The sequence below is a fragment of the Phoca vitulina genome, unplaced genomic scaffold, assembly GCF_004348235.1.
Source record: "Phoca vitulina isolate PV1807 unplaced genomic scaffold, GSC_HSeal_1.0 scaffold5, whole genome shotgun sequence".
Classification (NCBI taxonomy): Eukaryota; Metazoa; Chordata; class Mammalia; order Carnivora; family Phocidae; genus Phoca; species Phoca vitulina.
Genome location: NW_022589708.1, coordinates 76,319,054 through 76,344,356, shown reverse-complemented (window position 1 = coordinate 76,344,356; position 25,303 = coordinate 76,319,054). Strand labels below are relative to the sequence as shown.

General features: G+C 38.1%; 1 protein-coding gene across 4 annotated transcripts in view; it reads left to right on the top strand.

Moving 5' to 3' along the window:
• SGCG (sarcoglycan gamma) overlaps positions 1–25,303 on the top strand; it is a 130,044-nt gene that overhangs the window by 76,148 nt on the left and 28,593 nt on the right. For all 4 annotated transcript variants that reach the window (XM_032403349.1, XM_032403350.1, XM_032403351.1 and 1 more), the window contains exons 3-5: positions 10,683–10,784; positions 15,365–15,452; positions 22,808–22,927. In XM_032403349.1, the coding sequence (XP_032259240.1) occupies positions 10,683–10,784; positions 15,365–15,452; positions 22,808–22,927 (310 nt within the window). The remainder of the gene's footprint in view (positions 1–10,682; positions 10,785–15,364; positions 15,453–22,807; positions 22,928–25,303) is intronic.

Here is a 25,303-nt window from a genome sequence, read left to right as displayed (position 1 = left end):
TTAGCACCCAGATACAGGTTGATTAAAAGCTAGACCCTCAGGCAGCAACAGGGAACATATGTAGTTAAACCTCATCCAGGGAGAAACTGGGAAATGGGCATTTTTGCCTGCTCCCTCTGTGCTGGGTTTAGGTGGTTAGCCATGGAGGGGAGCCCCTCCTGAGCCCCTTAAAAGCTGCTTCTTTGTTTGCCATAGTCCTCTGAGATTCTTGAATGCATGCCCTAGTGGCTATCAGAACCAAGCGATCTGGGGGTTCATCCTGGGGTAGAAGCCATAGAAGCTGGGGAACCAGATGTGTATACAAGTTCCTTCTGAGGTGATACTAATATCGTGCTTTTATTATTTTAGAAGAATTGAGGGAGAAGGTAGGAGAGGTGTCCACTGGCTTCCCTGATGAACTCTGGGGAAGATTGTAGCCAGACCCTAGATGTGTGCTAAATTAGAAGCCTAGCCCTCAGGCAGTAGCTTTTATTTTTTTTCATTTAAATTCAATAGCCAACATATAGTACATCGTTAATTTTTGGTGTAGTGTTCAGTGATTCATTAGTTGCGTATAACTCCCAGTGCTCATCACATCGTGTGTCCTCCTTAATGCCCATCACCCAGTTACCCCATCCCCCCACCCACCTCCCCTTCCACAACCCTCAGTTTGTTTCCCACAGTCAAGTGTCTCTCATGGTTTGTCTCCCTCTCTGATTTTTTCCCATTCAGTTTTTTCTTCCCTTCCCCTATGATTCTCTTCTGCTATTCCTTATATTCCACCTATGAGTGAAACCATATGATAATTGTCTTTTTCTGCTTGACTTATTTCATTTAGTATAATACCCTCTAGTTCCATCCACATCGATGTAAATGGTAGGTATTCATCCTTTCTGAAGGCTGAATAATATTCCATTGTATATATGAACCACATCTTCTTTATCCATTCATCTGTTGAAGAACATCTCGGCTCCTTCCACAGTTTGGCTATTGTGGACATTGCTGCTATGAACACTGGGGTGAAGGTGCCCCTTCTTTGCACTACATCTGTATCTTTGGGGTAGAAGACATGAACAAACACTTCTCCAAAGAAGACATACAAATGGCCAACAGACACATGAAAAAAGGCAGTAGCTTTTAAAGTATGCAGATGAATCTCTTTCAGGGAGAGACTGGGAAATGGGCATTTTTGCCTAGTCCTGTTGCAGTGAGCCCTGGGGGATAGCCATGGTGAATGCTCATGCACCCATTAAGAACTGCTTCTTTGCTTGCTTTAGTCTTGTGAGGTTCATGGATGAAGCCCCACTGGCTTTCAGAGACAGGTGTTTTAGAGGGTCCATCCCTCAGATGGGGGTCTTAAAATTTGGGGTGCTAGATGTGGCTTCCAGACCCTTTGGTCCTCAGAAAGAAGACTAATGATGGCTCATAAATCAGGTTGGAACTGGAAAAATTAATTTTATATTGTTATTTTTGATCACTACTAATGACTTTAAGTTGTCTCATGCATTCAGTTTAAAAAGAATAAAATTTTAAAGACTAGTGCAACAATAAAAATGTATGTTTGGTCTTTAGCATTTTTAATAAATTGTCTTGTTATTAAGAGAAAAGTCAAATTTCAGATGTTTAGAAAAACATAGACATTTTCATTCTTAGTCTTTAGAGTGTTGGCATAAGTTTATCGTTTCAGATCACATTTTCTGCTACTTAAAGCTAGGAAGGGGATTTTATTCAAATGATATTTGGACCTAATTTATATGTAAGTCAGCACTATGTGTGATGGAAACTAGGACTTAACTTTCTTAAAGTTTTAATGAGTTCAGTTTTCTGTGTGTGATTGCAATAACAGAGAGCCTGCAATATAATAGATCCTGCTGTTTCTGAGTCAGTCCACACAAATTAAAATTGATTGAACCAGATAATTTTTCTATTGTATTTTGTTTTGTTATAATCTCATAAACACAAAAATTCCAATATTTTCTTATTTTATTCCTACACAGTTGAGTTGAAGAGCCACTCTAATAAGGTGAAAGTCTAAGCTCCTCCAACCCTATATTGCACTCTATATGATACATCTGTTATTACATTATGCTTAATTTATCTTCTCTATTGAATTGTGAATACTTCTGGATAGAGCTTTTTGTCTCTAATACAGTAGAATCAACAAACATTTGTTATGTGCCAGGCATAGCGTTCAGCACTAGTAACAAAGATGAGTGGGCAGAGGGCTCATTGACTGGGCTCCCATCCCCGAACACAATATGTGGAATATCTGCAAGGACTAAAAGTCATTCATCTTTGTCTCTAGCCCAGAGCAAGTCTTTTTTTGTTGTTTTTTTAAGATTTTATTTATTTATTTGTCAGAGAGAGAGAGAGGGAGAGCACAAGCAGGAGGAGCGGCAGGCAGAGTGAGAAGCAGTCTCCTCGCCGAGCAAGGAGCCCGATGTGGGACTCCATCCCAGGACCCTGGGATCATGACCTGAGCCAAAGGCAGTTGCTTAGCTACCTGAGCCACCCAGGTGTCCCTAGCCCAGGGCAAGTCACCAGGTGGGCAGGTGTGCAACACACATGGCAATCATCCATCAAACCCAAATTCCAGCCAGTGGCAAATGTTACTAATTAACAATTGCACTTTTTCCACCTCGGCCAGACTTAGACCTAAGGAATTTTCACACAACCTTCAAGGGTCTCAAGCTTCTAAAAATCCCAGTGTCCAGGCCATACACCACAGCAAGTTAAGCACAGCTTCTAGGGATGGGGACTGGGCATCCAGTAGTTCTTACAACCCCCCAGTTGATCCCAATGTGCAGCCAAGAGTCAGAATCATTGTTTAAGCCTTGCCGTTCGATGTGGTATCTGGAGCAGTAGCAAGAGCATCACCTGGGAGCTGGTTACAAAGGTAGACTCTCATGTCCCACCCCAGACCCACTAACTAGTAGTTGCTTTTTAACTAGATCCCAGGTGATTTAAATACACATTAAAGCTTGACAAGAACCACAGCAGCTTCTACCCCTTTATTCTCAATTGGTAAGTGTGGTAGGCTGAATAATGGCCCGAAAGATGTCTACATCATAATGCCCCAAATGTGACTATGTGACCTTACATGGCTAAGGAGATACTGCAGATGTGATTTAGTTAAGGGTCTTGAAATGGAGAGATTATCTTGGATCATCCAGGTGGGCCCAGTGTAAGAGGGAGGCAGGTGGGTCAGAGTCCGAGAAGGGGTGTGATGACAGAAGCTGAGTCCGAGTGATGTGGGCCATGAGCCAAGAAATGTGGGCGGCTTCTAGAGGCTGGAAAAGGCAAGAAAAACGATTCTCCCCTACAGCTTCCAGAAGCAACACAGCCCTACCTACCTCCAGAACTGGAAGATAATAAGTTTGTATTGTTTTAATCTACTAAACATGTAGTGATTTGTTACAGCAGCAATAGGAAACTAATACAGTAAGCAAGATGAAATGTATGGGCCATCTGTCCCCAGTATGAAATCACTGAAAAATACATAGTGTTCCTCCCGCCAGTTCCTGTCCCAGAGCTCCCAAAACCCTTGTACTAGTGATAAGAGCACTAGGAGCATCTTCTGTTCTAATGAGGTGACTCTGGGTGGGCTCCTGGATGACTCCCTCATGGGGGCCAGTCACCAGAAAGACCCAGCCATAATTAGAAGCTTAGAATTTTCAGTCCTACCCATGCCCCATCCTCCAAATAGGGGAGAGGGGTTGGAAATGGAGTTAATAATTGCTCATGCCTACATGAGGAGGCCTCCATACATCCCAGTCATAGGGGGTTTGGGGAGCTTCCAGGTTAGCAAAAACATCCACACTGGGAGAGTGACATACCCCAGCTCCATGGAGACAGAAATTCCTACACTCAGGACCTTCCCAGACTGCATCCTATGTATCTTCATCTGGATGTTCATCTGTATCCTTTACCATATTCTTTAATACACTGTTAATGTAAGTGTTTCCCTGAGTTCTGTGAGCCGCTTTAGCAATTCAGTCAAACCCAAGGACGGGATGTTGGAATCTCTGATAAATAGCTGGTTAATCAGAAGCAGATATGACAACCTGGGCTTGTGACTGGCATCTGAAGGTAGTGGGGGCAGGACAGTCTTGCGGGACTGAGCCTTTAGTCTGTGATATTTGATGGTATCTCTGGGTAGATAGTGTGAGAATTGAGTTGAATTCTTCGACACCCTCCTGGTGTCTAAGGATTGCTGGGTGTGGGGAAAACCTCCACACATTTGGTGACCAGAAATCTTGGAAGTGAAATGTTCTGTGTGAAGTACAGGAGCCTCACAGGAAGGAAAGACATTATAGGGAGAGCTGAGTTTTTCCCTACACAGGAAGAAAAAACTGAGTTTTTTCCTTATTACACCCAGCTTGCCTTTAGAAGCTGTTGAGTGGGGGCAGTGCTGACCAGAGAAGGAAGACAGAGGGTAATTTATTTCATACAAGAAGGGAAAATTATCAAAGTTAGTTGCTTGAAACAAAATTAATGTGGTAAATTCAAAAGGATATATAGGTTAATTAATCTTTAAGAAATGAAAAGGAAGAAAGAGAAGCTTGCAGAACTATCAAATATTTCGCAATCTTTTGACCTCCAGAATGAAGAAAGCCAAAAACAATAGGAAATTGACCAAATGAATTTAAGTTCCAGAGAAAGCTGATTAAATCATGTTTTACTTTGATTGTTCTAGCTGTAAATGCTAAGCCTGCAACTATGAAAATGATGTTTAAGGGTTAGAGCAACATTTGACCTGTTAACTCCAGCTTTGGGAAGATGAAAAGAGTGATTTGGAAGTGGTTTGGAAATTCTTCCTCCCTCATTTCTGAGGGGATGAATTTGAGTCATGACATCGTCCTGCTTATTCTACCTACTACCATTATGTGGAAGGCACTGTGAACTACAGAGCTCATCCTCCTGGTGTTCTGTGTAAACTACCTAAGGATTTAATCAAGGCATCATCCTGCTGGGACTGCTCTCCTGCCCCTTGCTATTGCTCAGAAGTGTTGAGCCCACTTGGAGTGAGTGGCGGGAGCAGAACAGAGTCAAAATCTGGCACTTGGTTGATTTTTGCCAAAAGAATGAATGCATGATGGTACAGTCACATTAGAATTGACAGCAGAGGATACACCAAAGGAAGGAAAGCCAGAGTTGAGATGTCATATAAATACTAAGCTGACAGTGTGGTGTAATGTAGGATCTAAATGATGCTGAGTTTTATTGGCTGAACTTCTGATTTTTTTCTGGAAACAGATCACTTAACTGTTCAACAACCATGTAATAAGCACTTCTGTGCATCAGATAGTAAATCAAGAGGTGAGAATAGATGTGGTTAATCCCTGCTTGCAAGGATTTGGTCAAGGGATTTGGCTTCTGGGAGGCCTTTTTAGCTGGCTTTTCTGTCTTTTAACCTATCCTCATTATTCTTAGAGCCCTTTCTTATCTTCTGGCACAAGATCTTCTGGGGTCATCATGCTCTTTCCTTACTCTGGCCCTGAAATTAGCTATCTCTCCAAGGAGCTCTCTTTCCTTTTAGTGGGGAACGGTATTTAGAAGCTAAGAGTCAAGTGTCAGACATGCTCATTGCTGTTGATGTGCTGCTACTCCCAGACCCAGTCAGAGGACATGTAACTAACACACACACACACCTTTGTATGAACATTTATTTCTCTATCTACCCACGTACACATGGAACATCATGGGTTCATACAAATTTTAAATTCAATCCAACATGACAGGATTTAACCTGATTTTCTCTCTCTCTCTCTCTCTCTCTCTCTCTCTATATATATATATATATATATATAAATATATATATATATTTGTACTCCCTTCCTTGACATGAGGAATGTGGCTCCCATTACTCTTTCCTCTACTTATTCAATCAATCTCCTCATGTTTCCATTCTCATAGCTCTGCCACCACCCTCTCTCCTACACAGATGTCTCCCCATTCCACTTGAGCTTGACACCCTTCCTGGGGGTTTCAGTGCTGAGGGGTACTATTCACCCTTCTGGGACCTGACACCCAATACTGGGTCACACCCCTTCATAGATGCCCTCTTCACCCAGCTGGGGCATTTTATTTAACAAGAACACTTGGCCTTAATGGAATCTTACATCTTTTTTATTCTTAAAACAACAATATTTTTATAGGGCTTTGCTATGGGTGTCAGAGCTCAAGAGGCCATTTTACTGACAAAATGATTGTCAGGTCATCGGAGATTGTGCTCAATAACCAGTGTAAATTTTCTTAGAGAAAAATAAGATAGTAGAAGTCCATCAAAATATTTCAGTAATTTTACTGACTGTGAACATTAAACTCTACTGTTAATAGACGTTTTCAAGTTGTGTTTTTAAAAAGATCATCTGTAATCTGCTTACAAGAGACATAAAGGAAAAAATTGAGGGATTTTGAAAATAAAAGAAGGAAAAAGCATAAACCAGAACAATACTGAGTAAATGGAAGCTGATATGAAATAAAAATAATATCATTTGTAATGGTACCAAGAGACATGAAGTATTTATGTAAAAACCTAGCAAAATATGGGTAAGATTTGTATGCTGAGAACTACAAAATAAAGATGAAAGAAATTTTAAATTAATTTAATTTAAATTTTAAATTTAATCTTTAAAATTAAATAAATGGGGAAATAGTGTTTAGGCATTGGAAGATTAGATATTGTTAAGATGTCAGTTCTTCCCCAGACTGATACTTATATTCAATACGTTGCTAATCAAAATCCCAGAAGAAATTTTTGTAGAATAGACAAGCTGATTCTAAAACTTATATTTAATAAGCCAAGAAACAAGAATACAGTTAAAAAAAAAAAAAGACAAATGTATATGCTTCCACTCAAATGAGGTACTTAGAATAATCAGATTCATAGAATCAGGAAGTAGAATAGTGGGTACCAGGGGCTGGGGGGAGTGGGAGATGGGGAGTTGTTGTTTAATGGGTACAGAGTTTCAGTTGGAAAAGATGAAAAAGTTATGGAGATGGACTGTGGAGATTGCACAACAATATGAATGTACTTAATACCACTGAACTATACAATTAAAAATGGCTAAAATGGCAAATTTTGTTAAGTATATTTTATCATAATAAAAATCTTTTTAAAACAGTTTTGATGGGTGCCTGGATGGCTCAGTTGTTAAGCGTCTGCCTTTGGCTCAGGTCATGATCCCAGGGTCCTGGGATCGAGTCCCACATCAGGCTCCCTGCTCGGTGGGAAGCCTGCTTCTCCCTCTCCCACTCCCCCTGCTTGTGCTCCCTCTCTCACTCTCTCCCTGTCAAATAAATAAATAAAATCTTTAAAAAAAATAAAAATAAAACAGTTTTGAAGAAGATAAAATTAGTAAACTCACACTATGTGATTTCAAGCCTTTACTGTAAAGTTAGAGTAATCAATACAGTGTAGTAAATATAGACACATGGGTCCATAGAACAGAATAGAGAATCCAGAAATACAACCACACATGGTTAATTAATTTTTTATAAAAGCACAAAACTAATTCAGTGGAAAGTGGATAAAATTTTCACTATATTGTGCTGAAATAATTGGATACCATATGCAAAATAATCTTTATCCATAACTCACACCATACATAAAAGTTAACTAAAAATTGGCCATAGGCCTAAGTGTATATTCTAAAACTATAAAAATTCTAGGAGAAAACATAGGAGAAAATATGTCCTTGGTTTAGGTAAAGCTGTCATATAAAATATCAAAAGCATAACTACAAAAGAGAAAATTGAAAAACTCTTGAAAATTAAAAACTTTTGCTCTTCAAAAGACACAGTTAAAGAAATTAAAAAAAAAAACACATGCTGGGTGAAAATATTTGCAAATTACAAGATTTGTATCCGGAATATATAAAGAACCCTAAACCATCAATAATAATGAAAGAAACAGTGAGTAGAAAAAAATTAAACAGGTATTTTACCAAAGAAGAGATGTAGATAGCAAAAAGCACATTGAAAACATTTGTCATCATTAGTTATTAGGAAAATACAAATTAAAACCACAATATGATACCATCATATACCTATTAGAATGGGAAAAAATACTGACAATACTAAGTGTTGACAAGAATACAGTGCAACCAGAACACTCATATATTGCTTATGGGAATGCAAAATGGTACAACCACCTTGGAAAACAGTTTGGCAGTTTATTTCTTATAAGGTTAACCATAAACCTACCATACAACCCAGCAATCCCATTACTAGGCTTTTTTTCAACAGAAATGATAATTATGTTCACACAGAAGCCTTTTTCTATAATCATCAAAACAACCTAAAAGTCCTTCAACTGATAGCTGGATAAACAAATTGTGATACATTCATCCAGGGGAATACTACTCATCTCTAAAAAGAAACAAACTGCTGATATGCACAAGAGCATGGATGAATGCCAAATGCATTATTCTAGTGAAAGAAGGCAGTCTGAAAAGGCTACATACTGTATGATTCCATTTATATGACATTCGTCAAGAGGCAAAACTATTGGTACAGAAAGCAGTGTTTGCCAAGGAATGGGAGTGTGGGGGTGGGGAGTGACTGCAGGGAGGCATGTTTTATGGTCTCTAGAACTTTTCTATATCTTCACTGTGTTTTGTACTTTGTGAAAACTTGCAAAAATGTTCACTAAAAAAGGTAAATTTTATTATTTGTGAATTATACCTCAACATACCTGACTAAAAAAAAAAAAAAGTAGACAAATAGGTGTATTCTTTTGTTTTAAGGCACTGAGGAGTGATTGGTTGTTTGTAGAGATTTGTAATTCATTTTATTGAAACTGTAGACTATTACAGGTGAAAGGAAGCTTGGGTCACCTCATGTCAATTTCCTTATTTTTCAAGGAGACAAATAGCCAGAGGAGGAAATGACAAATGACAAGGAACAATAAGCTTTTGCAATCTAATTATGTAAATTAGTACTTCAGAGGCTGGAATTAGCATTACTTTTTTATTGGTGTTTTTTTCCCCAATATAGCAAAATAGAGTCCAGAAAAACTCCTGGCATGTGTTTCACTGAACCCAGAAATTTAGCAGCAGATCTTCAGATTCGAATATATAATCTTGAAACTTCACTTTGGTTAACTCTAGGACAAAAAATTCTTGTTGGAATTGTTTGCTAAAAATTGGTTTATTATCCACACATAATGGAGTTCATAATATTGCTAATGTTGGCTTAATTTCATAAACTGTGCCTTTCAGTTGCATGGTTAGATGAGAAACTGTAGAACAGTAGCTGTCAACCTTTTAGATTTTGAGCCCTTTCTTTAAACGAAGCTACACACTGAATCACACGTGTCAGAGAGACTCAGGAGAGCTTCCCTGCCTGTGGTGGAGGTTGACTCAAGCCAGCAGCACTGAGGGACTTCCATTAAGCACAGGGCAAACTCCACTGCTCCCACACCCGAGTTTGGGAAGAGGACCATAATGGTGGTTCACAGACAGATAACCGGGCATAGTAATTCAGATTAAATCTGGTTCTTGTCAGTGGGCCTTATCAACCAGGGAGTTCTTCAAAAGAGAAGTCTATGACATCAGTTCAGAGTAACATATCTCTGTCCTGGAAATCACCTGTCACTGGAAAAAGTTGTCCTTAATGTTTTTGTTTCATTTTCCTGACCATTCTGCTCTCCCTTTCTTAAATCTACTTCTATCCTGGGGGAAGAGAGGAAAGATCAGAATTCAATTTATTGTATTTAGGTGCTCCCAGGACATTCAAAAAGGAAGGAAAGATAGACAATCACATATATATATGGGTCTGGAGCTCAGAAGAGAGAATGTAAACTGCAAATAAAAACAGGTGAGAATTTCCACACTGAAATGGTAATGGAAGCCGAGGGCAGGGCCAGGGAGGGATCACAGGAGAGGGCCTGACTGAGCTTGAGGCCAGCAGTCAAAGGCTGGGTAGATGACGATGAATGTGTATGGAGGCCAAGGAGAAAAGCTAGGAGAGCGCGGTATCCCGGAAACTGAGTTAGGATAGTGTTCCAAAAAAAAAAGAGGTCCGGTGCTGAATGCTGCTGAGAAAGCAAAGGAAATGAAGCTTTAAAATGTCTACAAGATTTAACAGCATGTTGGTCACTGGTAATCTCCAGAATTAAGTCTTCTATCCTTCCATCCAGTCATTTTTCATGACTGAAAATTCTTTGAGAACAGACACCTTGAATAGAGTTCCACATCCTCCTATATTGCTTTTCACTTAAGAACTGGCCAATAAACAGTTGCTATATTGTAAACTTGCCGGATACACTTGAAGCCTTTAAGGTACGGTGCGGGTTGGAGAGATGGAACTGTTCTGTACCTTGTGGACCATTGTTAAAACTCATAGAACTGGACACCTCAAAACAGTCTGTTTTATTGCATCTTAATTTTTAAAAATGTTTTTAAATAGTCGTGGTAAGAACCTTTTTCTTACATCGTGGTGGTTTCTTGGGTGTTTATTATAAATTGACTCTTTAAATCTTATATGTAGTTCCTAAATAGTCCTTTGTATTACACAAGAGTTAATGAAATACTGACAATTGAGTAAAAACAACTAAAGTTTGAAATAGAATATTTAAGAGAAATACAGAAAAGTGCCAATAGAAAACTTATGAAAATGCATCTGTAATCTTAGTTGATCCTAAAAGAAAGGAAAAAGAAAGCTATAACAAAATCTCTGTTGTCTCATCTTTTTACCAGACAGGAATGGGTCACTTGCGTGTTACAAAAGATGGTCTTCGCCTAGAAGGAGAATCAGAATTTTTATTCCCGTTGTATGCCAAGGAAATACACTCCAGAGTGGTAAGAAAATGATGAAACATTTAAATATTTTGTGTTTTATGAAAAGTAAATAATCATTAAGCACAGAAATTTAACATATTTCAGAAGAGGTTCTTAAATGTATACATGCACACACATTGATGTTACACCCTATAAAAAGCTTGGCTAGAAGGTTGTAGAACATATTTCTGCTATTACATTCTTTTTTTTTTTTATATATATTCTTTTTTTTTTTTTTTTAAAGATTTTTTATTTATTTATTTGAGAGAGAATGAGAGAGAGCACATGAGAGGGGGGAGGGTCAGAGGGAGAAGCAGACTCCCTGCCGAGAAGGGAGCCCGATGCGGGACTCGATCCAGGGACTCCAGGATCATGACCTGAGCCGAAGGCAGTCGCTTAACCAACTGAGCCACCCAGGCGCCCTCTGCTATTACATTCTAAAAGGATTCCATTTTCATGTGCTTTAGATCTGAATTTGGTGGCCTCAGTAATTTAGACCATAATAAAAAAGGTTTGGTAATTAAAACCTTTACCAAAAATAATCTAAACTTTTTTAGTGCAGGTAATTTGAATACTTTTTCAAAGCATTTAAAATTATCTGAGAAGCTTAGAAAGAAATTAGTTTCATAGTAGTATGTTCTGCACTAATTATGCTAATTAGAGATTATGGTCCTGTAGGATTCTCCGTAAGTAGATTAAACATTCCCATTAAATAATTGTGTGACTTTATAAACAAATCTATTTTATTATTATCTTCATTTACCTCCACAGAATTTATAACAAGTAGAGCCAAGCATAAAATATAGTCCATTTTTGTAATATGTTCTATTTTGTTTTCAGTGATGCTATGGACTTTGTAGTAAAGATAAACATTTGGCAAATTATTGATTAGGTGGCATTATCCCAACAAAATGTTAAACTTCATCCAACAACAACTTACCAATTGTATGAAGAGTGCACTCTTCATTTTCCTGTCATATTTCTACATATGAAAGGATATGTCAGTATCTCCTACATGTAGAGGCTCTTCCAGCTACTCTAGGGCAATTGGGAAGGATACAAAAGTCTAACCACTGAGAACACATGTGGTCTTCGAGATAAACCACACCCATATACGGACATCAGAACAATCACCAAGCTCTACTACCAAATATGGACTGTGGAGGAGAGATTCTAGAAAGTGCAAAGCACATAAGTAGCTCTTAGACACTACTGTATTACTTCTGAGAATGTCTCAGTTGAGAGTAGGAGCAGGCAGATGACCTGGAATGTGACAGGCTGATACATGCATAAGCCCGATTCTATGAGCTTCTTCAGATAATACGCTTACATTAATCCTGATGGCATTTAAATGTATTAAATACCCCTGTCATATGGGAACATGGGGAATGAACCTAAGCTTTTGTAAAAGGGGAGGTCAGATGTGAGCAAAGAATTTAAATATTAGAACTTAGCCATCTTTCCCCCCAGAGTTATGTTGGCTGATCCCCTATCATATTTTTGAAGAGATAAGACTGGTAGAATAACCTGGTGACTGAAACCAGGTGATTGGTTCATAACAAATTTACTATTCTGGATTTAATAATACTTTTAGTTATACTTATCAGATGTTTTTCATCTCTGGTATACTTTAAAAAAACAGCAAAATTGTGTAAATTATTTTAGATAATCATTTTTAAAGTCTTACAATGACGGATTGATGAAATATGTCAATTGATACATAAAATTACAGAAACATTTGGAATAATATTATGTGATCACAGAAATAGAAAGTATCTGGTAACTAATATGGCTTTCCAATAATAGGATTACCTGAACAAAATTATGTTTTATATTTTCTGTATACACTGATATATTAGTTACATTTGCTTTTCAAAAATGAGTCCAGGAAGTAATTTTCCATAAAACTACAGAAATGAATTTGCAAAATTTGACATATATTCATTTATCTATATTGCTGAGGTGAGAGAATTTATTATAAATATAATTCAACATGGTACTCTGGCTTCTAACATGTGATTACTCTTCACAAGTCCTGTCAAGATCTTGCCTGGAGCTCATGATTTAAAACCATCCACCCTGCCCATTGACCTAAACACGTAGCAATTATATTCGATAAAACAAAAAGGTTGTATTTAGAAACATATAGACATAGTCAAAAATGAAATGAAGCCCAAACACACAGTGGTAAAGCTTTACTTGAAATGATTGTCTTTGAAGTTCACAATCCTGGAAAGCAGCAGGGGCAGCTTACCATCAATGTCCACAGAGGAATAGAGACCAAAATGGCACCTGATGAGACTGCTTGGGACTCCAGCCAGACCTACTGCATGAGACAGCAGTGAAAGGCAAAAAAGGGTTGCACCTACTGCCCAGGCTTGAATAAAACTGTATATCTGTGGGATGGAGCCCATAAAAATGCCAGACCAAGACCCAAATGTCACTGAGGACACAAGCCCTGAGCCACCATTACAAGACTGAGAAACATGGCAGTCTGAATGAAAACAACGGTAAAGCCTTTAGACAGGCTGGTTGAGTCCAGAAATTAAAATACATCCACAGGGGGAGCTTGAGACTGAAATTTGCAACCACATAAGGAAAACTCCATCTAAATAAAGGATACCAAATAAACTCTATAAAAAAGAGAATTAACTTCCAACTAAGTAAAAATAATCATTCTGAAAATGACTGGAAAAGCACACTTAATCTCACAGAGATAAAGCTATTTTTGAGTGGCTTTTATTAAAAGAACAAGAAATTATAAAATCAAAACAGGTAAAACAAGACAGAAATAATAGGGAACAGATTTACCCGCTTTTATTAAGCAACTAAAAAAACTTGAGAAAGTATATGAAACAATGGTTTTTGTTATGGTCTGGAAGTCACATGTTGAAACCTACCCTTAAGGTGATGGTACTAGGAGGTGGGGCTTTGGAGAGATGAGGTCATGAGGACGGAGCCCTCGTGATGGGATTAGTGCCCTTATCAGAGCAGCCTGAGAGAGCTCTCCGTTCTGCCATGTGAGCTGGAAGGCACCTTCTGTGAACCAGAAAGTGAGTCTCGTGGGACACCAAATCTGCCAGCACCATGATCTTGGACTTCCCAGTCTCCACAACTGTGAAAAAGAAATCTTTGTTGTTTATAAGCTACCCAGTCTCTGGTATTTTGTCATAGTGCCAAAATGGAGTAGGATGGTTTTCAAATATTGGACAGTGGCAGTCAGGACAGTTATCTCTGAGAAAGGGAACAAAAGAGATGAGCCCTAGGAGTGCCCCAGTTTACTGCCTGGAGAGTTTCTAAGGCCACAGTGAGGGAGGGGACCAGTGCAGAGGCAGGCGTTCTCCCCAAGTTGAGAAGATATGGTTGGGAGTCCAAGGAAAAGCAGCCAACCTGAAGTTCACAGAGCAGAGTACCATGGAGGAGGGGGCTGCCGCCACTGAGAGAGCCCAGAGATTGCACGGAGTGCCCCCTTCACCACCCTGCACACCGAGACTAGAGGGAAGAAATTGGTAAACTGTTAACTCTTATTGTCATGCTAGTTATTTTTGAACAGTGCAAAAACAAGGATTAAGGTCACATCATTGGATAAAATGTGAGATACTGATAGATCCATCTGCTTCCACAAAGCAATTTGGAGAATTTCGGACATACCAGAGTTCCAAGGCACTCCTGAAACTTCTTTCCTTCTGAAAAATCACATCATTCCCTGCAGCTTCGGAAGATTCTTGGTTCCCTCTGAATGGACCATAAACCCACCTGAATCCAACAGCCAAACTGTTGCATTCTTTTTGAAGAAAATTGTTTATATAAAAACAAACGATCTATAAAACAAAACCACCCATTCAGAGCTTTGATACCACAGAAGGCACTTACCTGCACATAAAGCCATTTTATCTTTCAACAAAAAATTCAAAAAACATAGGCATCTGACAAATTTTAAAAGCTCTTTTGAAATTGTGAAAAGACTTTACATTTTGAAAATAAGTAACATGGTATTTATTATAGAAGAACTAACCATTCTCTGATTTATATTCCAAAAATATATCATGTCTTGGACATAAATAATAAGAAATGAAATTTTAATTCCTTGGAATAGAAAAAACACTGATTAAAACTTGATGATTTTAGATCTTCACCCTGAGAACTAATTTGGTACATTGTGGCCAGTGCACACAAGCAGCAGAAACCCATAAGAGTATTATAATTTATGAAAAAAAAGTTAGGACATCTACAGCAGCAAGGAAATGAATTTTGCCACCAACCACATGAACTTAAAAGAAGACCCTGTGCCTGGAATGAATCCTCAGCCCTGCAGTCCCCTTGAGATGCTGAAAAGGGAACCACTGGTAGATTCTGCCTGGACTCCTAACCCATAAAAACTATGATATAATAAATATGTGTTGTTTTAAACTTTGGGGGAAAAGTACATTTATTTACTCTTTTAACATAATATAGTCCACGATTTGAAAATATGTATAAGGTCACAGAATCTGTGACTATGGAGAAATTATCTCCTATAAATCCTAAATTTATGTATGAATATAAAGATAGTCATTTTAAATGCGTTTTTTTTTTGTCAAATTTTATAAATGCTTTTCTAGGACTCATCTCTGCTTCTGCAGTCAACTCAGAATGTGACTGTCAACGCACGCAACTCTGAAGGAGAGGTCACAGGCAGATTAAAAGTGGGTGAGTCGAACTTCACCATGCTTGGTATGTGAGTGGTCCATGGAGAGCTGTGCTGAATGGATACATTTTTCTCTTCTAAAGAATTCAAAGTTACTTATGAACAATTAAAGCATGAATTTTCAGGGTGCCTGGGTGGCTCAGTTGGTTAAGCGACTGCCTTCAGCTCAGGTCATGGTTCCAGGGTCCTGGGATCGAGCCCCACATTGGGCTCCCTGCTCAGTGGGAAGCCTGCTTCTCCCTCTCCCACTCCCCCTGCTTGTGTTCCCTCTCTCGCTGTCTCTCTCTTTCTGTCAAATAAATAAATAAAATCTTTAAAGCATGAATTTTCTAAATTTCATGCTGTGTTGACCACAGAGAATAATTGGCATCACAGGGGAGACAGTCTGAAGTATTTTAAGTAAAGTTATTTTGATTCTAAGAAATAGAGGACCATGTGTGTAACCAACTGCCCTTGGGTCAGCAATGTACACCCATCAACCAGCTAAAACCAGAGAGTAGGCTCACCCAGGAGTGAGATCACATGGAATCTCACACAGTGATAAAAACGGTTAGAGAGAGAGATGGAAGAAATGACAAAAGAGCAAACCACCCAGTGAAAGGAACATGTACACATTCTCTATACTATTGGCAATCTATAGATGTGCCAAATCTAAGAAATTAGGTGGTCCTAATACAGACTGGTAACTTTCAGTGTCTCTTTTTTAATGACTGTTTTTACAAAACAGAATAATGTTACATGGGAAACTGCAGCCACATAATTAGCCTGATGATTCCTTTTTATCATGCTAATACAGGAGTTCTACATTTTATGTTCTTCTTTAATCTTTATAACTTATTCTAAATAATGGATCATATTTCTCTTTTGCTTAGAAGTTTGATCACTAAGTCCAGTGAAATTCTCAGTGGGCCTAGAAGACAAATCTGAGTTTATCCAGCATACATGTTCTTGGAACTTGTCTAAATCAAATCATATTTTCTTGATGAATTATGTAGTATTATGATTTATCTTTTACCATTTTTTCATAAAATTCTTTGATTGTAGCTTTTAAGTGTTTGAGGGACCTTTGCTCATCTTTTGTCATTTGTTCAACATTTACTGGATGCCTATGTGCTACTTTCTAGATGCTGTCAAGTAAGTAATAACATATAAATAATGTGCACGTCTCTCTTAGGAGCTCCAAAAGTAAAAGAGTCCCTTTATATTCTTTATATTCTTATAAAAATGATTTAATAGAAATATGTCCTAATTTAATATTTTGTTGAATATGGATTTTCATATATCATACAAGAGAGTTAGACATAATATAAATCTGTCTCCAATTGCATGAGTGAAAAAACTGAAGCACTGGAAAGCTCATTTGCTTAAGAACACACAGCTATATAGCAGAAAAAGCCAAACCAGGAGGTAGTAGAAATTAGCAGTTAGCAGGAAAAGCAAACCCCACGCCTTATTTCCCTCAGCCCAGAGTATAGCACTCCCTCTCTCCAGTCAAATTTCCTTAAATTATGGCACACCAGTAACCACCCTAGTTCCTGCATTTTTGTCACCAACAAATGTACTTAAAAAACAAAACAGAAAAACAAAAAACCAAAAAACTTTCCTACTAGAATTACTTTGGTTTAAACTGTTAGTCTTAAATCTTGAGTTTTAACCTTGGTGTTTCATGCTTGATATAGTGTGAAAGTTAGTGATTTCTTAATAAACTTTGGTTGGAAAACCTCTGTTATATTAAGGACCCTGAACCAGGCACTATGACTCAGCTCACCAAGGTTATTTTCAAGTAAATGACTTCCCACAGTCACAGTCATTCCAGCCTCATATTTCCTGGAAGATGCTAAATTTAGCCAACCTGGATATTAAAATGTAATTTATGTGAACTAGCCAAATTAATCCCACTTAATTAAATGAATAATTATTTATTACTAAACCCCTGGAAAAAATGGCGACCAGTACAGTCAAAACCAAAAGTCTTAAATCCCAAAAGAAATCAAACATTGACAAGCAAGCAATAATTTCATTTCAATTTCAATTTGAAATTTCATTTCAAATCCTTGAACTGAAAGATATCAACTCATAGCAACAGTAATGGAATCTTCCTAATCATAAGTGCAGCTCTGGTTACCATAGTTAATTTTCTTTTGATTTCAAATAACAGAAATGAATTCTGGTTGACTTAAAAATAAAACACCCCCAGAAGTTTGCAAGCTGCACTCAGATGGGCTGGCTGGGTTTGGAGCTGGGTTTTCTGAGATCATAGCCTGGCTGTAGCCAGTGTATCCTGTGGAAGCACCAGTTTTCCAGCAACTGGCAGTAGGTGCAGAATTTGATCAAGCAGGACCCTTGGCCTCCACCTTGAGAGATTTCTATAGCATTATAGTCACTACCAATCCAAGTGGAGCTTTTCAAATTACAACCGAATAAACCCAGTGGGGAAGCTGGTAATGTTTATGGCACCATTTAGTCACTGCCACCCAGACATTGAAGTCATTTTTCGGGATGCTGAAAGATACCCTCTGCTACAATCGCACCGTCTTAGATCCAGGTCTTCGAATAGCAAAGCGGAGAGATAAGAATCTCATCAATCCATAAAGTTTGTTAGGGCTCTTGGAACTTCAGCATTGCCATGATAACCTTCTGCAAAAGATTTTATATACTCAGAACGTGACTAATATAAAGAATAGAAATGTAAAATATAAAGAATATAAGATGTATATACTCAGAACATGACCAATACAAAGGATATAAATAAAATGAAAATGAGTATAGTATTGCAGAATTTCATGCACGCTCTATTACGGGACAGCGGTGCATCTGCAGTCAAGCTGTCTTTGGATGTAATGATTGAACTCAGCAGAAGAAACATTAGAAATGAGGCCAGAAATACCAGCATTATCCCAGCTGCATGTTTCTCTGAAGTCACCAAGATGTTACTGCTTTGAAATCCTTCCTAGAGAAATAGCAGAAAGGGGGCAGTGACTCAGAATCTGAAGAAGAAAGACTGTGTAGTGCAGTGGGCTGCAGGAAAGAGAAGCTCCGAACACAGGGTTGCAACAGGCTGTGACTGTAAGAGTGTACTTAAGAGCCAAAAGCGGAACAATAACTGAGGCATTTGACTTTTCAGCCGTTCACTTGATTAATGATTCCCTGAGGTTCAGCAAATAAATTACTAAAGCCCGCAGCATGCTCTGAGAAGAGGTTTGAAATGAGGGTGATGCTTAGAGACCTTATCTCCAGATTGGTGGGAATTTATGGGCTTTTTCTCTTTAACTTTGATCCTTTGGTGCAGAGGTTTCTGCAGCCCCTTCAAAGAGAAATAACTGAGAGTCTTCTGTTTGCTGCACAAGCACAGCATCATCATCATTGCTCAAAACTGAAACCAACCATTTTGTAATTGACAAAAAATTCAGGGTAGTCATGACAGTAATAAGCAATGCTATCACAGATAGCAGCTCAATGTCCTCTGGCCAAGACCCCTCCAAGATCTGGCCCAGTGTAGAACACACAAAGAGAAGACTGGGATGATATCTTCTAGAACTTTGATTCAGCTCTTCTGATCACCATATCCTTTGATGTTGCAGAAGAAATTCTGGGGTGAGCCTACAGAGGCCTTGATAGAAGCAAGAGTGCAAAGGGGTGCCTGGGTTGGCTCAGTTGGTTGAGCATCCAACTCTTGATTTTGGCTCAGGTCATGGTCTCAGAGTCATGAGATCCAGTCCCGCATCAGGCTCTGCACTCAGCAAGGAGTCTGCTTGAGATTTTTCTCCTTCTCCCTCTCCCTCTGCCACTCATATGCTCTCTCTCTCTCTAAAATAAATAAATCTTAAAAAAAGAAGAAGAAGCAAGAGTTCAACAATATGGAGAATTCAATGCTAGATTGCATCTTGGTAGCAGACATTCTAGAATTGAAAAAGAGGAAGAGAATGACAAAGATGGGTGGGAAAGTACCAGTCTTAAGGAGAGGAGGATGCCGACGGTGAATGGGTTGACATGTACCATTCTTCCCTGAGGAACAGCAAGAACTTGCCAAGAATCTGACCAGCATGCTCACAGAGGAGTGGAAAGCCAAAACTGCTGCCCTCAGACAGAGACATGGCAAAATCTTTCGAAAGTACATATACACACTCCTGTTGACCGAGTAATCCCACTTCTAGGGATCTACCCTGAAGATACCACCTCAACCAAACAAAATACATGCATAAAGGTTATTCTTGGTGGCAATATTTCTAATTGCAAAGCATTGGAAACCACTTACATATCCATATGTCTGGGTGAATGGCTGGATAACCACAGTACATCCACGTGACAGAGAACCCTGCATCTGTAAAAAAGGATGAGGAAGATATCTAAGAATTTATATGGAGTGACTTCCCGGATGTATTTGTAAGCAATAGAAATAAAGTACAGAAGAGTATCTATTGTATGCCACCCTTCATGGAAGAAAGAAAGGGATATAAGAAAACATACAGGTGTTTACTTATTTGTGGGCAAAAGAAATGAAGGAGAAACCTGAAATGCAGAGACTGGCTCCTTTCCGGGTATGCATGGGAAGAGGGTGGGGGATGAGTCTGAGGTAGAAAGGATGAGGAGGAAGTCACATATCCAATTAAAGCTATCAAGGATTCTGTATGTCAGGAAAAACTTGGTTGTATTTTCACTCGCAAAAACCCTTAAGCCGATTTCACAAACATAATTGGTCAGATCATGAAAACTTCCTTTATTTATTTCCTTCATTTTTCATTTCCTTCTTTGTACCAAAACCTTTCATTAAAAATTTTACTTTACCAGATAGTTACTTTTATCACCAAGGTAGAATTTGAATTTTATTTCTTAAAGAACTCCACTGCAAAAGAGGATTATTTGCTTAGCTCTAATCCCTGTTCAGCTAGGTCAATAAAAACTAGTAGAATATTAATAAAATTTAAAAGATTGATTAGAAACTCGGTTATTTTAAGAGATGATTATCCCTGTGATTATGGGCTTGTCATCACTTGGAGAATAGTGTTTTCTGAAGTGAAAACATGTTTAAATTTAACATTCAATGTGTCCTTGTTTTTAATAAAACGAAGATGGAATTTTATTCACCTCTGTGCCTTTGCTCAAGTATTTCCCTCTACCAGGTGTACCTCATTCTCCCTTCATCAGGGAAACAGAAACTCTTTTTACAAGGTCAGCTCAGACATCATTTCCCAGGGTGCCATTCCTGACCCCCAAGAATAGATTAGGGATTTCCTGTCAGGGTTTCTCATTGAACATTGCCTTCCTTGTATCACAGCCATTCCTAAATTGTCCTGGAACTCGGTTCATACCCTTTTTCTTCAGTGGACTAGGAACTCCTATAAGTTGTGAGCTACATCCCACAATTGTTTATCTATCCTCAATTCTTAGCACAGAACCTTAAACATAAAAAAAATTAAAAATGCCATAAATTTGTGCTGAATAGTACAGACTCACTTTTTTGCATTGTCTTTTAAGTTTATTTATTTTTTTTACTAATCTCTACACCCGACATGGGGCTTGAACTCATGACTCTGAGATCAAGAGCTGCATTTTTGCATTTTCTTTGACTTGAGTAAGGGTTTATATGACTACTTATATTGCTACTCATGAAAATTATGCTCCTAAGCTCGTTGACTAGTTCATCACCGTATATGAACCAGTGGTTACAGAAAAGGTATCAGTCATGTAGTTGAACCCCTTTTACTGAATAATGCCTCCTAGAACTGTTATATGAATCTCCAATAAGCTCAACAGTGAAGTCTTACTGGATAAATTATTCCAGGGGTTTTTTTCTCCTTGTCAATTTTAAATGCCCATAACTTCATATTCGTCATGTAATATAAATATAAATAATGCAAAGCAGTATTTATATAATGACTATGTAAGATATAGCAGTGACCCAGAAGAGGTGAATGGTGATGCTAAGTCCCTGAGTGACTGAGTCTGGGTAAAAGTGCAGAAGAGCAGAAATACAGGCAACTATCCAAAAAATAAAGTCTGGCTTCCTTAAGGGAAAGAAGATTAAGACATAGAGGAAAAAATGAGTTCCACTTTATAACTGCCTCAAACACACATACAGACATATTTAAATGAAGAATCACTGAAGGCTTTTACAATACCAGTTAATGAAATAATGTAAGAATATGTTGGTGATCATATCCAAAACTGGTTAATGTATTCATTGAAGAGCTTCTATTTAATTTCTGGTTAGGTATCCATCAACTTTAATGAGTACTGGGAGTCATCAGGGACACACACGCAAAGACTCTAAGATAGCCATTTTGTCAATAAACTTACTCTCCTAGGTAAGACTATAAAGCTAACATACAAAAGAATTAGGGAACACGTGTAGTTCCTTGCACGAATGCTGAGAGCTGTGTTCCAGAGAGATTAACCTGTTATGCTGCCAGGGTTAGAAAGATTGGAAGCACAAAGATTAATTAGGAAACATAAAATCGTGAATGCCTGAGAGCAGGCAAGGGAAATCGAACAAGGTCGGGTATGCTCTTGAGGGCACGGTATCCCCAGTGCCCAGCACGTGGGAGCACCCACTAAATCTTTGCTGAGTAAATAATGAGTTGGTAGTCACTGAGTCCAAAGCTCATCTGATGAGATGAAACTTGGAGGAGAAAGTGATGCCTCTGTCACTGAAATATGAAGAAGGAAGGCGTGACGGGGACAAAAATGCCATAGGGGAAGGAAGGACAGAAGTTTGAAGATGTTCTGCGCTGATGTCTGTTTTCTCCAGGGGGTAAGAGGTGAGGACCTCTCCCGAGGATAAGGGCAGAGGAGGGAATCTGAGTATGATTCATTTTCCGGGTTGACTTTGGCCATTAAAGTGAGCCATTCATAAAATGGTCTTTCACAAATCTCACGTTTTCAGAATACAAAATCCTTAGTGGGGTAGTACTCAAAAGATGACAAATTTAAATAATCTGAGTAGAAGAAATATGTTATTTTGGGCAAGTTGTAAACTTGAAAAAATTAACTTTTAGATGACTTATCTGTTCATATATTTGATCTAGATTAACATTTTTTTGGTTTTGCTTTTTAAATTTTTTTGTTTAAGTATAGTTAACACACAACAGTGCATTCATTTCAGGTGTACAACATAGTGATTCAGCATCTCTACACAATATGCATTGTAGATTAGCACATATTTGACATAATTTTAATAATATAGATTTAGGCTTAGAACATAAAAAGTTTAATCATAGAATTTAAAAGAACTATTGGTAACAGATTTTATATATTTAGTAATTTGACATGGGTGACATGACATGACATGTAAAAATAGAGATTTTGACACTACATATAGTAAACACTTCATAATAAAATGTTTTAATGAATTTTTCAGGTCCCAAAATGGTAGAGGTCCAGAGTCAACAGTTTCAGATCAACTCCAAGGATGGCAAGGCACTGTTTACTGTCGATGAAAAGGAAGTTGTGGTTGGTACAGATAAACTTCGAGTAACTGGTATGTAATATTTAAAATTGAGATATAATTAACATATAATATTAGACTCATTTCAGGTGTACAACATAATGATTTGATATCTGTATCTATTGTGAAATGATCACCACAGTAAATCTAGTTAACATCCATCACCACACATAGTTACAAATTTTTTTCTTGTGAGGAGAACTTTTATTTTTTTTATTTTAATTGCAGTGTAGTTAACATACAGTGTTATACTAGTTTCAAGATCTATTCTCTTAGCAACTTACAAATATGCAATACAGTATTGTTAACTATAGTCACCATACTTACATAAAATCCCCAGGACTTAGTTATTTTATAACTCGAAGTTTGTACCTTTTGACCCCCTTTACCCATTTTGCCCATCCCCACCCCATGCCTCTGGCAACCACCAATCTGTTCTCAGTATCTATGAGTTTGGCTTCTTTTTTAGATTCTACGTGTAAGTGAGATCACACAGCATTTATCTTTCTCTGACTTATTCCACTTAGCATAATGCCCTCATGGTCTATCCATAGTTGCAAATAGCAAGATTTCCTTCTTTTTTATGGCTGAGTAATATTCCATCCCATATAAATATCACATTTCCTTTATCCATTTATATGTACTAACTCTTAAGGAAAACAATATCCCATAGAATACGTTTCTACAAAAGCATATTTTACTTTTGGCAAGTTTACTCTGGAATTTTTCAGGTAGGTAAGAAAAAGTCGTTTGAATTTGTTGACTCTTCTCCATGGCATATTTTTTTTTTAAATTCTTGATACTCTCCTAGAAGAATGAAATCTTCCTCACAAATTTTTGCTCATTCTTTTCTTCCACCATATTGTAACCCTTTATCTCTTTCCAGTTGGTGTAACCCGAAGACTTATCATAAATTCCTCTATCATCTGTATGATATTCTAATATCTCTTTCCCATATGTCTTTTGCAAGAGAATCTTCTTCCAAGTTTCTTTTATTCCCATTGTATCAGGTACTTGGAATCCCTTTACTTCTATAAAAACTTGTCTCTCTTGGAAATAAAAATTGGGTGGGGTTCTGATAGAAATCACTTTTAGGACTGAAAAGAAGAAATTTGGGGGGGAAAAGTGTGCAGAACATGTTTGAAATGTACTTGCTGAGGGCGCCTGGGTGGCTCAGTTGGTTAAGCGACTGCCTTCGGCTCAGGTCATGATCCTGGAGTCCCTGGATCGAGTCCCGCATCGGGCTCCCTGCTCGGCAGGGAGCCTGCTTCTCCCTCTGACCCTACCCCCTCTCATGTGCTCTCTCTCTCATTCTCTCTGTCTCAAATAAATAAAAAAAATCTTTAAAAAAAAAAAAAAAAAAAAAAAGAAATGTACTTGCTGAGCTTCTGTCAAGACTATAAAACATTGGAAGGCAGATACTGGTTAAATTGATCCCAGTACTTTTCTGTACTGGGCAACTTTATTCTCTCACACATTATTACCAATACTCATAAATAAAAACTGGCTTAAGAAGTAGACTCAAGCCTCATACAAAGTTTTATGTAATATATAATTCTTAACAAAACAAAATATAAGAATCATAACCCGTGTTGCAGTATGCACTAAGGCAGTAGTGTGTGTGAATTTCTTACTAAAATAAAGGATGCTAGGAATCTATTTAAAGGAAATTGATCATTTCCTGATAAAGAAATGGCTAGGTTGTCCAAGAGTCTTGGTCATCAGAAATCTGCTATTGCTCCATACAAAGCATATTGGCTTTCAGATTCTATTCCTACCTCAACAATTACTAGTCACATGACCTCAGGCAAGTTCATCTCTTAGGCTGTTTGCCCACTTTTAAAAGTAGATTGATGGGCGCCTGGGTGGCTCAGTTGGTTAAGCGACTGCCTTCGGCTCAGGTCATGATCCTGGAGTCCCTGGATCGAGTCCCGCATCGGGCTCCCTGCTCGGCGGGGAGCCTGCTTCTCCCTCTGACCCTCCCCCCCTCTCATGTGCTCTCTCTCTCATTCTGTCTCAAATAAATAAATAAAATCTTTAAATAAATAAATAAATAAATAAATAAATAAATAAATAAATAAAACTAGATTGATAATGTCTCCTGTACTAGCACTGCTGAATTAAGTGGATTAATATATGCAGAGGGCAACAGAGGTCTTGATAAAGTGTTATTGTACTGCAGGGCAATGAAATCTATAGGGAAAACAGTTTAAGAAATAGGACAGATTGCTTCAAACCCAAGCCATCCCACACAGGGCATCCCTTCAGTGAAACTTTTCTTATCCTAGGGCTCTTCCAGGTCTTGTTGTTAATTTTAGTCGAACAGGTGAGAAAAATTGATAAGCAACTATATTATTTATTACCTGCATGTATGTATCAGAATCGCCCACATGTATGTATCAGAATCAC